Source organism: Sphaerodactylus townsendi, linkage group LG03 (genome assembly GCF_021028975.2).
Source record: "Sphaerodactylus townsendi isolate TG3544 linkage group LG03, MPM_Stown_v2.3, whole genome shotgun sequence".
NCBI lineage: Eukaryota > Metazoa > Chordata > Lepidosauria > Squamata > Sphaerodactylidae > Sphaerodactylus > Sphaerodactylus townsendi.
Window position 1 is genome coordinate 86293876 of NC_059427.1, and position 16409 is coordinate 86310284.

At 42.1% G+C, this 16409-nt stretch overlaps 1 protein-coding gene across 1 annotated transcript in view; it reads right to left on the reverse strand.

Moving 5' to 3' along the window:
• TGFBI (transforming growth factor beta induced) overlaps positions 1-16409 on the reverse strand; it is a 56908-nt gene that overhangs the window by 36857 nt on the left and 3642 nt on the right. Inside the window, exon 2 of the mRNA XM_048490898.1 lies at positions 12316-12414. Coding sequence (XP_048346855.1) covers positions 12316-12414 — 99 coding nt within the window. The remainder of the gene's footprint in view (positions 1-12315; positions 12415-16409) is intronic.

Genomic DNA, 16409 nt, shown 5'->3' on the forward strand with positions numbered 1-16409 from the left:
CTCTTATTAGCTGTGGAAATTGAAATCTTTTTATGAGCCCCCAAATAGAGAAAAAATGGGGGCCAAGCAGATGGCCAGGGTGGCCAAGACATTGTTTCACATGTTCACACAGGTGTGTCTACCTGAGAAGAAACTGATGAACTGGACGCCTTATGAAACATTTGTGCCAGAAGGTCAACACCCAAGAGCTCTTCACTATGATTTATCAACTACGAACTCCTTCAAGCAAACCCTGAAAACCATGTTGAGGAAGGTGACTCAAAATAAGCCCACCCAGTGGATTGGTTTCTGGAACTCCTATTGTTTGTGCTCTGGGAGACCTCTCAGACCTGCACTGGGCATACACCTATTGAGTTGTTGTACAGTGTCAAGCACTGAGAAATTTGGAGCTGGTGGACATCACCATTACTACCAATTGGGGAACCTTTGGATGATTACATACGCCAACTCCATGACTATTTAGTACAGGTTAGGAAGGATTCCTAACAGCACCTTCTAAAAGTCCAGGAGATCCAGAAGGTTGGTATGACAGTGTGGCATGGCTCTGGATCCTGGAAGTGTATATCAGGATATTACTCAGACAGAAGGTATTGCAGAAGGGTAGCAAATACACTTGCAGGGGCCATTCTCTGTTATCCAAGTCTTAAGACTCATGATGTACTAAGTTCAGTGTGGGATGTATCATCACCATTGGAACTGGCTCCATGTTAATCACCTCAAAGTGTGGCAGGACTAAGAAACAGATAGTTGTCACTTAGCAGAGAATCCCTTTGAGTGGACCACTAGAGAGCTACCATGTGCTAGCCTAGCACCAAAGAAGGTGCTGTTGTGGTTAGGTAAGGGACACCCGGCTGAACATTAGGGTCAAGCCCTTCAAGTCACCAGGGTACTTCCATCAGTCTGGGAGAATGATGTTAGTTTCCTATGCCATACCTATTGAATCAATAGCTCCAACAACATGGATGTTTATATTTCACAAACAGTGGTTGATGATGATGGTCAATAAGGCTAAATAAATGTTGTATCTGGATGTGAGAAATCCCTCACACAACACTTGGCATAGCCGAGTGGTACTGGTGGTGAAACCCAATGGCAACATCCAGTTTTGCATTGACTACTGGTAAGTCAATAAGATGACATACGTCCATATAAGGGTGAAAAACAGAAGATTAATGAGCAAGATAAAGAGGAAGCTGGACAGAAGGCACACAAGAAATGGCTAGCATTTAAAACAAAGAAAAAGGCAAAGTTGGGAAATAACATGCAAGGCCCTGACAGACAGTTGCAGAAAAAATCTGAGCCTGAGAAATTACTTTTGTTTACCGAAGGGTCAAGAACTGCAGCTTTTTGCATCCTCGTGAATTAATGGTCTCCTGTAATGTATTATTATTTTTCACATTGAAGTACTATTATTCAAATTAGGCCTAATAGTATTATAGTTCATTAGAATGAAGTTTGTTATTTTCTTCTTCCCTCTTATTTGCAGAAAGTGGAATAATTTTTATAATATTATCTGGATAATATTTTTTTCATTAATTGAGCTTATAAGGGCATTATTTGTTCTTGTATTAATAATATGTTCTTGTTTTTGTTGTTTATATTTATATTTTGTTTGATATCACAGCTACCAGGTCTTAAGCTGGTTGTTGGCCTTTCATTACAATTTGAGCCTCACCCAGAGGCCTAGGAAGCTGTAATGTATTGGCGTAGTATTCGTGTGGATCCCAGCAGGGCTGCCTTCTGAATCCAACCGATGTTGATTTTGTCAATTTGAAGATGTTTCAAGTGTTTCCGGAATGGCGCCCAGGGAGCTGATTATCACTGGAATGACCTCAGCTGGTTTGTGCTATAGTTGCTGAAGCTTGATATTCAAATTGTGATATTTAGTAACCTTCTCATGTTCTTTTTCAATGACCCTGCTGTCACCAGGTACTGCTATGTCAATGATGGTCACTTTTTTGTCCTAGATCACTGTGATGCCCAGTGTATTATGTGCCAATACTTTGTCTGTTTGAATTCTAAACATTTATATTATTATTTATATTATTTATAGTATTATTTATATATTATTTATCTATATTACTACTGATAAAATCAGTAAAGAGGTCTTTATAGAAAGTATAACACTCCTTCCTTACCCTGGAAGGTGATCAATATCCCTCAAAGCATAATGGTGGGAGATAGATATCCCTCAAAACATAGTGGTAAGCAAGACATCTCTCCCCCATTCCCCACCCCCATTAGAGGCTTTCTTACCCTACGTTAATTGCAAGTGGCAACAAGACTTCTGGCTACGTCATCGTATTGCTAGAAGAAAGTTACCAATGTCAATTGAGTTCTTGTTTTTGTTCTATATTTTCCTTATATTTTGATATGATCATTTCTCTGATTTTTCTCTGCTTCCCATGACTGACAGGGTAGAATGAGTTTTTTTGACTGTGATGATTATGTCTAGTTATACAGGAAATAGTAATATTAATGTATTGGCAACATCTCTGAAATGTTAAGTTTGGCCACTCGAACAAAAAGGGCCAGAACTGCAGCATATGTTCAAAAGTTTCAATCAGATATTTCATTTCAGCAATAAGTACAAAAGCATAAGCAGACAGATGTGGTGCTCCTAGGGAAAAGGTTGAGACAATAAATTTGAGGCACCTGGTCCACGGAAAGTTGGGGGGTTGTGATTTTAGTGCATTCAAGGATTGATTTTAAAGTTAAAAGGATTTTGAGAGACCATAAGGGTAGATTCATTTTTGTCAAAAGAACACTGGAGGCTTTCCAAGTTGTTACCTTAGCATCAATACATTTTGCAAACAGCCAACTGGATTTTGCTCATAAGCTTTTTAGGAAATGAGCAATATTTTCCTCCTCTATAAAAATAATAGGGGGATATGAATGTCACTCTGCAAGGAATATCCTTAAGGTTACTATGTAACCATCATGAGTACATTAAAAATTGAAGTGGGGAGGTAGACCTGAAATCCACAAAGATTATCGAGTTCTCAATTGAATCACATGGTTTATGTGAATTATATCCATCTGATACCTCTCTTTCCATTTATTCTCCAGTTTATGGTACTTTTTCCAAGACTCAATGTCATTCTTATATCTAGGGAAGCTGTACATTGGATTAATAAAATGTTGATTGGAACGGTAAAAACCACAGATACAGCAATTATTGATTAATTGGTAATATAACCTAATTTTATTGACAGAGTACATTAGTAGGCAGAACATTAAAACAATGGAAAGGTATTTTCAAAAGAATTCAGATGTTGTTATATCACATACATTTTATTGGGAAGCAATGAAAATAGTAGTGAGAAGGTTCTGTATTCAGAATTTATCAATTCTAAAAAAAGAAACAAAGAAATGAAATGGAATAGGAAATTTGTAGGTTAACTGAAATATATAAAAGATCAGGATCCCCTTCAGATAAAATAATAGAGTGAAAAATTGAAGAGTTAAATTAATCACAAAATACCAATACAAAGACCTTTATTAGGCATATTTGTACGACATACAATTATTATGTAGCACAAATATGCCTAATAAAGGTCTTTGTATTTGTATCTTGTAATAAATTTAACTCTTTGATTTTTCACTCTAATATTATTTTATCTGAAGGGGCTCCTGATGTGTGTGTTGAGTTTCATCATCATAATTTAATGGTTTTATCTTTTTACTGGATATAAAGTTACAAAAGGGGTTTTTATGTACTGTTGTGTAGCTGACATTTTATTCTGTATGTGTATATTTATTTAATAAAATTTATTTTTTTAAAGGAAGGGCGAAATATCAGAACCACAGGGTTTTTATAATGCTAGCTCTCCCTCCTACTTTTCAGGTCTGAGGTTCAATACTGACCACACAGGTTACATGCAAATGGAGAGTACATGTTGCAACTATTCAAGATCCCTGACTGCCCTGGAACTGTAATGCCACCACAAAGAGCGATGTGTCGAGAAGCATCACTCCCTAGACTTCCAAACTGTATAGCAAGACAGCGGGGGGGGGGGGGGCAAGTTGAAGAAGCAGTGGTGAGTTTCATCAAGCCAATGAAAATCAAGCCAATCAAGCCAATGCACCTCAAGACCATAACCCAATGCCACCCAGTGATGTAACAGGCAGGTGCAAGGAAGGGGAGGGTCACAATTCCAGACAGATCAGCTATACAAACACAGTGCAAGCTGGGATAGACTGAAAGGCTAGCTCCACTCTGCCCAATTAGATTACTGGTGGAGTGAGTTGTCACTTGGCCAGTTAATCTCTCAGGCAGCCCTCAAATGGGCAAAGGGTCTTGAAGGTGGAAAGGTAAACAACAGGGCAGACTAGAAGGGAACATATATAAGGACAGTCTGAGTCAGCCAGTGAGGATGTGAGTGCTCTAACTTGGGAGCAGAGTGGTCAGTGGTCATGGAGAACAAGAAAAGATAAGGTGGAGCAATCCCCTCCCTTCTTAGCCCTGAGGTCCTGTGGGATTTCCTGCTGATGGAAGGTTGAAATGGAGCCTAACACTTAAGAATTTAAATGTAGCAACTCTGCAGTTAGAGTAAGATACAAAGTATTTGTATAAATATAGGACACCACCTATATAAAATGCATGTCTTAAGTTGGCCGCTACAAGTAGGAACCAGTATTCCCTGCAGCATTCGGCACATGGATACTGTGGGAACTGAAAAAACTCAATCAATGAGCCTGATCCCTAAAATTACAACCTAGTCAACATGTCCCTAAAATAATCTAACAATGGCATAGTACTCTTATTTAAATACAAGGCCCAGCAACATTCATACAAGCCCATGCAAGACAGATAATTATTCGCATGACTAAAATCAACAAGGTGCTTAGTTTTAAACTTTCCTTTTAGTCAGATGCCTCATCAAAACTATGTTTGATGAAGGAAAATAATGTGTGCACTAATGACTCCTAGGTAGAAAAAACACCCTCTAAATACCTGAAATGGACACCCACATACTTTCTTACATGAACGGATAATTAGATTATGTGCTTGAATGGAACCAAGGTCTTAAATAAGAGCAGTCTTCATCCTTTCCCCACCAAAACAAAGGAATATAATGGAAAATGCCCAGAGTTTATTTTACTGCTTTAATAAATGAGTTATAAAGGGCTTATTTTACATATTCATGTCTAGCACATAATAAGAAATCTCTTTTTGTGCTTTTTGTGCTATTTGATCCCAAATGGTTGTATTTACACATGCATGTTATTGCAAAATGAACAAGCATGTGTCAATTGGTCCTGTTTAATTGTGGTGGAATACAGTAAGCTATGGTATGTTCTTAAAGCAGATCATGTACAGGCTGAATTTATTTAACTTTTATAAACAACTCAGCTGAAGTTCTTGGCCAAACAGACAAAGTTGCCTCGTGTCACACATAAGGTTCATTCACACATGCATTTTCATTGCTTGGGGGATTATAGTATCAACTGAAAACTTGCATGACTGAATGGACCACCAAAGCACTGACAAAACTTTCTTGCTCAGGGGTCCACAAAAATATTTACCATCTGGCAAGAGCTTTTTAGTACTGGTGAAATCCCATCGTCCATCCTACCAAGCCTGGAGAATGGTAGGGGGATCTCACTGATCTCATAAACCAAGTAAGGCAACTTGGTACTTTATGGGTGATAACCACAGAATACATATGACAGGAGGATGCTGCAGGAAGCTTGACAAACAGCAGAGGAGAATTGAGAGGGAAGAGAAATGGAAGCATCCTGCAATGATACAAATCTGCAGTTTCTTTTGTAAAGTTTACATGGTAAAGTTTAAATCACGTTTACATATGTGACCAAAACCACACTCCTCGTTTTATCAAGGAACGTGTCACATGCCAAAATACAAAAGAATCCATATCTTAAAGATTTTACAGAAAACAGTACTGAAACTGATGAAGTATGAAGCTTCTGTCCCTTTGGACTTCCATCTCGATAGTTAACAAAGGAAAGTGATGTACAGGGCATGGACAGCCTGCTTATCCCAGAACAACACATTGCATAACTGCTCCTGATCACTCCCATTCTGATTTGTATACGTATTTGAGGAATGAATCAGAGCCTGAAGTGAGCTGAAGCACATTCAGAAATATTAAGCAATGTCAGGGACTCCTAACTCACATCTCTTTCATAATCAGATAAGGAATCAGGTGTGCAAGAAAAGGAATTTTCCCTGGTTACTAAGCTGTCATCTACATAAGAAATAGTTTATGAGAAGAGTTGACAGGCCATCATGACTGTCAGAACAATCTTTGGCAGAGTTAATAGAGTCTAAGACTGGAGGAATTGGAGAAGACTGGAGGAACTCCCCTTAGGATTACATTGCAAATCTTTCTTTTAATTTCCCTGATGCAGCAATCAAAGCTTTGGTACAATTTCAGTAACTTGTCATATCCTAAACCTGCTCTATGCAAACCTGAAATCCTGATTTCTGCAAGAAGTAGGAAAGGGCTAAACAGTAAGAAAAGAAAGTTACTTTGTTTCCTACTCCCATCTGCAACTTGGCAACAGCAAATGTATAACGGTTCACAGTTACACAGGAACCCGTTTTCCTCTTTCCCATTCACATGCGTGATTGGAGTTCATGGGAACAATTCAGGTTGCTTTTGTGCCTCTGAACAGAGATCCTTGTCTTTTTTTATTTTCTGCAATACATAAGTAGCTGCTCAGGCATACAGAAATGAACTCCTGCAGCCAGGCCAATCATCCCACGATACGATCAGCTGCATCTGTGTAGCTGCGCATCTGTAACACACAAAATAAAAGAAAAAGGGGCCTCTCTGGATTGGCAGGGCAATAATGAATGCATTGCTGCAGCGGCAAATTCTTCCTGACTGTGGGTGGCATGGTGGAGGGGAAGGAAATAAAGCACCTCCTGCCTGGCTGTTCGCACAGGAGTGGCTCCAACCCAGGATTTTGCAAAAGGATTGCTGGTTTAGCCATTTTCAAAAATCCTGCAGTGAGGGAAATAAATGGGGGCAGACCTGTGCAACCCCCCCCCCCAAAAAAACACCATTTGTATTGCATCTTACACCCGTTATATTTTCCCTGGGCAGAATCCACCCTTGCTATGAAATTTCTCTGTCATTGGGAAAGTGAAAGAGGATCAAGCAATGCAAACTTCAGCCTTATGTGGCCCTGAAGCTAAAGAATCCTCATCTCTTCTGAGCTCAAGTGCCTATTTTTAATGAAACACAGAGATGGAAACCAGAACATGGCTCCCATTCTAAACGTTGCTCCTGGAGCATGTCACTTTCCACTGAAGCTGGCCTTGAAATACAGGAGGGTAGCTGCGTTGATTTGCAGAAGAAGAGCTGGATTGGAGTCCAGCAGCACCCTAAAGATCAATACCCCCAAAATCTTGTTGATCTCTGAGGTGCTACTGGACTGGCCTTTTGATTGAGGATCCTGCTTCCATCAAAGGTGTAAGTGCCTACAGACAAGAGCCTTTGCCTGGCTAAGAGCAGCTGACTAAAGGGAAGCTGTAAAAATAGCCTCTTGCAGAAGAGAAGTTATCAGAACAAAGCATCAAAACCAAGGTACACTGCAGAAGCTGCTTATGAATTCTACAAGCATCAACACCTTTTTTAAAAAAATTATCTACAACATTTTAAGCTGTCTTTGAACTAACCTAGGGTGTCTATAGTAGTGATAAAAAAGACTAAAATAAGACGTAAAACACATCTAAATACACAAAATATCTGTATACGAAACTTACATATAAAGAAATTAAATAGAAGGAAAGGTCAATGAGAATCAGTGAGAGAATGCTAAACAAAAAAAAGTCTTTACACACTGATGAAAGGAAATCATAGAAAAGGACAGATGGATCTCCCTGGGGAGGGAATTCTATAATTCCATAATCAAGAATGCTGTTCATTGGGTTTAGCATCAGTTACCAGGGATACTCAAAGCAGGGCCTCCTAAGATGACAACAGTGGTTGGATGGGTATATATGTGAGTAGGTGGTCCTTAAGGTATAAGACTTTAAAGATCAATGCCAATACCTCGAATTGAATCCAGAAGAAAACTGGGGAGCCATGGTAGGTGGAACAAGACTGCACTGATAAAGTCCCTATTGCCTACTCCAGCCACAATTCCGACCACAGCATTTTGCATCAATCATAGCTTCCAGAAACTATGGCCCTTTCCGCATGGGCCAAAAAAACCACGGCCTCATGCGTAAAAACGCCGCCCCAGGCCGCCGCTTCACTGACTGGCGCCTCGGCGGTGTTAGGTCATTTCTAAACAACAACCCTTTAAAGGGTTGTTGTTGGGGAAAGCGCCTTCCCTGCATGCGCTAAAAGCGAACCGGGCCGCCAGCTACTGAACGATTTGCTAGCTTGGTTTCCGCTCACCATTTACGAAACGCCAGCCAGCCGCGCAGTTATTGCCGTCGAATTTTTTTACTCCACGCCATAGTCCTCCCGACCGGAGGGCAGCGCGTAGGGCCGGACGGCCAGCAGGCGTAATGACATCGGGACCACGCAGGCTAATGCCAATGGGACAAGTGAGTGGGACGTAAGTTGCCAGAAGAGGCGGCTCGCGGGCGGAGCTCAGCCTTCGCCATTGGCTTATATGCTCGGCAAAATTCTGTTATGCGGTCACTCGCGATGCATGCATTTCGTTACCTTCCACGCCGGGCGAATTTCCGCCGGGCGCGGAGGTGTTTACAGGAGGCCGGGCTCGGCGGAAACCGCTTCTTCCCGTAAGTGGGCGTTAAACTCCATGGACAAAACATTGCAGTAGCCTAATCTACCTGATTAACGAGATGTGTTTAGCTGTTTTAGGGTGATAAGGAGGCATTCACTTCAGGGTGTTACAATCCAAAGATGTTTGTCCCTAAGTTATTGGCATTCCTTGGTCACAAAGGCCCGCTCAACTTGTGTAGCTGAATGACATGATATGGTCAGATGGCAGGCCTGGTCACATTATAAATGTTCCTCCATGTAAAAACTCACTGCAAATAAAAATTAGCTCATTTGGAAGAAAGACTTTAACCTAATCTTTTATATTCTGCGCTCGTTTTCCACTCGTTTTGCAGGGAGGGTTTTTTCTTTGTGACAGACCACTCAAAACTGGATTCCCATGCCCACAGTCTAATTAAGCGCATTCTGTCATTTTGTTCTATTGAATTTTTTAAGAATTTGCCAAAGACAGTTTGGACCTTAACTTTCCTAAAGTCTAGGAGTTTGCAGTGGCTTTATACTGAGCATGAAGTATGTTCTGATTTCCGACTACTGTAAAATTTGGGGAACAGACACATGAACAAAAAGGTAGATATGTCCTATTTATATCTTTTCTGATAAGTTATTTTTCAGTGAGCTTAAGGCAGAAGGTTCCAGAAAAAACGGTGCCCGGGGATAAGGCCTCCGACGCCCCTGGCCTCCGATAGAGGTGGGGGGACGCAAAAACAAGACCTTCCCATGGCAGGGTCCCAGCCCAGCGCCGGCAGCTGCCACCCTCCCTCTATTGGAGGCCATGCCTGCTCACAGCCTCCAATAGATGCAGGGGTGGCAGCAGCCTGCCGGGCACTCCCGGCCCAGAGCCAGCTCCTGCCAGGCTGTCCCCTTCCTCTTCTATTGGAGGCCACAAGCAGGTGGGGGCAGCTCCCACCAGGCTCGGTGAGAGATTCCCCACCTCCACTCACCCTGAAGCTCCCCAGGCCACAGGGCAGGGAAGCTCTCGCCAGGCTCTTGGCGGCCCAGAGTTGGGATGGGGGGCACTTTCCCCAGGTCTTCTGCAGCCCAGAGAGCTTGGGGGTGGGAAAGGGCAGGGCTGGGTGTTTTCTGGCCCTCTGTGGCCCAGCTTGAGTTGTGGGTGGTTGGGAGGGTGTATGAATGAGGAGGAGGAGGGGTGTGGGGTGATTTTGTGCCCCCACATGACAAAATGGCCGTTGCCCAGGGTCATCTGACACCCCATGTCCCCGTGGACTCAAGGCAAAAAACATCAGGTAATCCTTAGAACCAGAGGCGTAGCTACAGGGGGGATGCGCGACGCACCGGGTGCACACCCCTGTGGGGGTGTGGTGAGAGCGTTCTGGGGGCATGGTGGGGGCATTCCGGGGGCGTTCCAGGGTGGGGCCGTTCTGGGGCAGGGGTAGAGGACACACCAGTGAACCAGGCGCTTTCCCCCGTTGCTATGCCTCTGCTTAGAACAACCTTGTCAGTTAGGTTAGATAGAGAGAAACTGATTGGTTCAAGCTTATCCAGTCAGCTCCATGGCTCAATAGTACTTTGAAACTGGATCTATCTTATCGATCCCAGCCCAATAGTCTTCACTGTGTAGTGCCAAGTATAAAAATGCTGCTAGTTGATACACATAGCACACGAGTTCTGAAGAGATGTTTGTTCACTTCACGTAAGTTTACCCTTTCTGCTTTGTAAGTTGCTTCAACTCACAGAGCTCAGCTGTGTCCAAGGTTGTGTTTTTCTCAGCTCACACAGAAACTTTTATTTATGGTGGTTTTGCTTACAAACTCAGAAATTGCTCAAATGAAATTAGCTGTCTGGAGTTCTGTGCATTTGTAAAACTGTCTCATCCCCCAAATTCTACTTCTTTAGAGTTTCCATGACCTCGTGGAGTTTACACCTTCCGTAGAAGACTAGTAGACTTCAGTTCAAGACTGGCAGTCGGCCAAACATGTATACATTCTTAATTAGATGCAGACCACCATTTCCAAAACTATGTGTCTAGGTCACTTACATAGGATGCTTTATGCAATGTCCATTAAGGACTAACATCTGCAGGCATGGCCCTCAGCTGAATTTGTAAATCTCACTCGTGGTGGCTGATGAGGTTGTCAAATATCCAGATAATCATTTGGCATACATACTATGACACAAACATGTGACATCATGACAAAATAAACACTTGCAAAGTCCTCACATATCTTAATGTAAACTATTTTTCCTGCATTGAAATTACATGAGGTAGCTAACAAGGCATTCAATACAAGAAGGAGTAACATCTATGTTATGCAGTATAAAGGAATGAATGAATAACCCAGGGGAATGGATAATGTCTAATCTTGAGAAATAAGATTGTTATTTGCCCAGATTCTATAGAAATTTAGATCTTGTAAACTAGTCAGACAAAAAAACACTATGCATTTGAGGAAACTCAAGTTAAGCTAAGAGATTATACCCCCAGCTTTAATATCATCATCTATCCAATTCTCAAAAATCTCTGGATATTTAAATCCAGATACTGAGGTCATGGATAGATCTTTCTACAAACCTGAGGAAATACGCTATAGATTGGCAAAAAAAATCTGAGCATTTTTTGTCAGTGTTGGAGGGACATGGCTCTTTCCAGAGCTGTTTCAACCTTTGAGGATGACTCAGCAGCAATAGGGCTGGCAGGAGTCACTGGGCACTGCTGCTGCCCCTACCACCTCACTGCTTCAGGCAGTTATGTCAGCAAAGAATGAGCCCCCTCCTCTGCCTCCTTAGTGATGTGGCAGTCAAGTGGGAGAAAAGGTCCAGGAGCTGTTACTACCATCACCCAATCACTAGAGCTGCATGGGGACGGGATGTTCTGTAGCCCCCATCACCATGTGAGCTACACAGGTGGAGTTAGCTGTAGTTGGACAGGCTGGCAGGCAAGTGCCTGGCCTGCTAAACTGGTATTCCACATCTTGCTCCATCCCTGCCCTGCACGAACTCTCACGGGTCCCATTTGTCTTCTTTCTAACGGGAATCACATGAATCTCCCATTCTTGTTATCCTAGCCATTCCAAGAGTGAAGGCAGATGCTTCGGACATCCTACAGTGAAGTTGACTGAGGAATACTTTTGCAATGTAGCCATTGGAGCTGCATGTTACTGTCATGGAATGTTCTGATGTCAATAACATGATATGCAAAACATACTCTCCTCAAAGAGCTTGGAGTGCAGGTTGTGGTTTGGGAGCCTGGATTGATATCACTTTGCCAGATAGCTATCTCATGATCAAGGAAATTGGGAAAATATTGTGTAGCTTAGAAGTGAATGCAGACTGAGCTTTAGCAGCTATTTCCAGTTATCCCCAGTTCTAGATCTTTAAAAATTGTGAAGTGCTAATAGCTTATCTTTGAATATGTTCAGATGCCCTTCAGTTAGCTGTCACACACAGCCACCAGGAGTTTGATCATCTCCTTGTTTTTGTGGTCAGCCTTGGACTGCCAAAACAGAGATGCTATTTTTGGCTTGGGGGTTAAGTAGATGTCCAGGAGCGTTATATTTCCCCCTTCCACAAATCATCAGATATCTACCTTCTTATCATAGTATTTTTCTTCACTGCCTCAATAACTTACGTTGATTTGCCGCAGATTTTCCTCTGGTACCACAGTTTGCAGTTTGGCAAGTATTTCCTGTTTGTTCCAGTAAGCTTCAGCACAGCACATACATTGGGACTACAGATAAAGAAAAGGAGAAAAAAATACTGTTAGTTTTCCATTCATGCTGTGCTGCTTAAAGATGCCTTGTCAATAATAAGTCTGAAAAGAAACACTGTGTTTATAAAGGAATCCTTTTATTCCTTTAGTTTAACTTTCCAGATCAGAATGTCAAATTGCTATTATAAACTGAATTGGAATGTGACAAAGTTTCCTCTTTACTAAGCCAGGTTTTCCAAAGATTTCCCTGAATGAATACAAAATCTTGACCCCTTCTTCCCCCCAGAAACAATAACAATAATTTTAAAAGCTTCAATGACAGCTGTGTAAATATTTCCATTCGTCACTAGAAGTTACAATTTGAGAATAAATTTGGTTCCTAATTAAATAATCAGCAAGTACAAAACAAAAGGATTAGATGTACAAAAACAATCAAGAGAATCTATAAATTTTGGAGAGTTGAAAAATGTAAACCATTATACATTTCTAGACCAACTGCCTGGTCTAAGGCTTGAGATGCCAAATTCTTCATATTTCAGTGATGCTGTGTGCACACTGCAGAGATACACAAAAAAGCTATCCAACTGTTTTAAGGTTTCCTATATGTAACTTCCATATTGAGTCATGTGAATGGTTTATATAATTCAGCCCTCTGTCTAGTGATCTCACACACAGGGCAATGGGAGACAGTTTCCTCTGATGCAATCCCACAGTGCTCTGTGTACGTGTGTGTGTGTGTGTGTGTGTGTGTGTGTGTGTGTGTGTGTGTGTGTGTGTGTGTGTGTGTGTGTGTGTGTGTGTGTGTGTGTGTGGCACGCGCAGGAGACAGAGAAAATAAGCAATCATGTGGGCTGGACTGATGGAATGGGTCTCTCTCAGATATGGGTACCATAGCACAAAGCAAGAGGCTAAAGGGCTGAGATGAGTCCCATCTACATACAGGATATTCACACACTTTACAGTTCCCCAGAACAGCATCTGAAGGAAGAAATTCCCAAGCTACATGAGAGTGGAAAAGAGAGGCAGGGAAGCAAAACACCCAGGCAAATCAGTGACTCCACTGCAGTGCAATGGCTACAATGTTACATTTGGATGCAGGAAGTCATGTTTTTATTTACTTTGTTGGTATCCCAACTTTCTCCCCAATGAAGACCCAAAGCAGGTTACATCATTCTCTTCTCCAAGTTATCCTCTGAACCACCTTCTGAAGCAGGGTAGGCCAAGAGTGTGTGACTGGCCCACGGTCAGTACCCTTCCTTGGCAGAGTGGCATTTAAACCTGTGTCTTCCAGATTTTAGGCCCTTTCCACACGGGCCTTTTACAGCGCCCTGGGGACGGCAAAAACGCCATCCCGAGGGAGCTGTTCACAAGGGGGGTGCAGCTGCTTCGCAATCAGCTGTGCCGCCCTCGCTCCTCCCCAGCGATGCAAAGCCACCATTTTCCCAACTCGCTCCCCGAGATAGGTTTTTGAAAAACGGCGGTTTTAAAAAAACGGCGACTTCCAGCCGCTGCCGTGCAAACGGCAGCAGCTGGAAGGCGCCATTCCTCCCCCCTTGCCCAATTGACTTACCATCCCTGCAACCGTCCAGCGTGTCCCCTGGCCTTGGCGACGTGCCGGACGGTCGCAGAGACGGTAAGTCGATTGGGCGACGGCACAGTGCGGTGCCGTGTTCCCGGTTGTTACCGGGACCATTTGTGTGAATGGTCCCGGGGGGTTGGGTCGGCGTCATGTACGCTGACCCGACCCCCAGCGTGGCTGTGCGGAAGTGGCCTTTTATTTATTTTTATTCATTTATTTATGGGTTTTGTATACCGCCCTACCCCCGGAGGGCCTTAGTCTGACATTCTAACCACTACGCCACACTGGCTTTCTATTTGAATCACCAATTAACAATGAAGCTTATTCACAAATTTCATGCAACTGTTATCTCTCAGAACTATTGAATAAAATATCCAGGTAGGTATTAGAGAGGATATTCTGTGTGAAGAATGCAGACAGTTGCAAGAAGAGATATTGAATAGATTCCCCAGGAATTGATACGAGTGTTCCAGGTTGTGCCCTCACCTATATGCTGTTAAATATTTAGGTGAGGCTGCTGTGTAAGTCCAGAGCTTTAGCGTTAGGTGTCATCAATATGCTGATAACATCCAGCTTTAATTATCTCTGACTGTGACTACCCCCACCTGGTTACAATTTCCTTTCTTGGGCATCACCTAAAAGTTGTAGTCAAAAGCCTAAGGAAGAACAAATAAAAAATTAATGGGATACAACAGAGGAGATGCTGGTCAGAAAGCCTTGACAGAGTTTATATGACCATCATTGATTGGATTCTATAGTTTTGGTGGATTCACTCAGCAGTGCAGTTATATAAAAATCAGACACTGTTCCTCTCTCATGTTCAAGCCAATCCAGTCACAGTGATTAATGTCAGGTAACTTCAGGACTAGATTACTATAATATACTCGATGGGAGACTGTTCTAGAAGACAAATTGAAAACTTCAAGTAGCACAAATGCATTAAATCAACTTTTGACTGGAACTGGTATGTCCAGTCATGATACTGAGTTTCTTGAATATCTACACTGGTTGCTGGTGATAAAGTCAAGGTGTTGGATTTCACCTTTTAATCACTCAGTGAACTCCACATCCTTACTAGACCATCTCTCCCATTACAAGTTGTCAAGGGCACCATACTCATCATAGCTGGGACTGTTTCAGTCCAAACATGTTTTTTTTAGTGGTTTGCCAAAAAGTGAAATCTGTGTTGGTGCCCCATAGAATGAGCATGATGGGCTTTGGTAACTTAATTTGGGTAACTCAATTTAGTTTTAATCCTGATAAATACTGCTGATTTTTAAGGAAATCTACAGAAAGAGAAAAGGATATGTTGTCATATGATTTATAGACTGTTTACAGAACTCACTATGAGCAAATTAGAGTAGCAGTGTATAAAGATTTGAAATAACTAAATAAAACTAACTTGCATCATAAGACTGTTTGGAATGTAAAATGCTACACTGAACTTCTTGAAAGGCAAGTAGGAAATATTTATAGCCTGTTTTTCTCCTCAGATTCAAGGAAGGAAGGAAGGAAGGAAGGAAGGAAGGAAGGAAGGAAGGAAGGAAGGAAGGAAGGAAGGAAGGAAGGAAGGAAGGAAGGAAGGAAGGAAGGAAGGAAGGAAGGAAGGAAGGAAGGAAGGAAGGAAGGAAGGAAGGAAGGAAGGAAGGAAGGAAGGAAGGAAGGAAGGAAGGAAGGAAGGAAGGAAGGAAGGTCCTAGAACTACTACTTTTCTCTGTTAACACAACACCAGGGCTTATTTCTTAAGAAAAGTGCTTAGAATTATGATGTTGTAGAGTTGGGGAGGCTAAAACTTGCCCTTGCATAGTATCAGGAGCAATATGATAACCTATCAAAAAGCCATTAAGGGAAAGTGCCTCCTATTTCCAAGGAGACAGCTTATCTCTTCCTATATCCTGCTGGAAGAAGGGCTTTGATCTTATAAGTGGGGGTGAAAAGCATCATAGGCCTATCTGTCATCTGTATCCATCTTTCTTACTTCTGTCTCTTCTTCATCAGCCCCTTTGAGCTCTCTCCTCCACCCTGAATCAAACTCAATTTTGAATCAGTACTTCCTGAAGCTCATGTGTATGCAAAGTGTCATTAAGTCACACCTGATCTGTGACAAACCCCAGCAAGGGGCTTTCAAGGCAAATAAGAAACAGAGGTGGTTTGCCTTCTTCTGCAGAGTCATCCTCTACTTTCCAAAACTGCTGACTTTTTAACTCCTGTGCTTTAGAGGACAGGAGTCCTTTTGACATTCTTAGGGCTTATATAACCTCCCATTTAAACATGACTATCTGCCTCTTTTGTTTCTAAAGCTTTCCAGAACTCCAGTGTCCTGCATGTATCAGGTTGATGAGTTGGTTTCAATATGTGATCCACTTTCCTTGCATCCTTTCAGGGTGCATTTGATTTAAATCATGATTTAAATCACTAGTTAGGCTTGATTTAA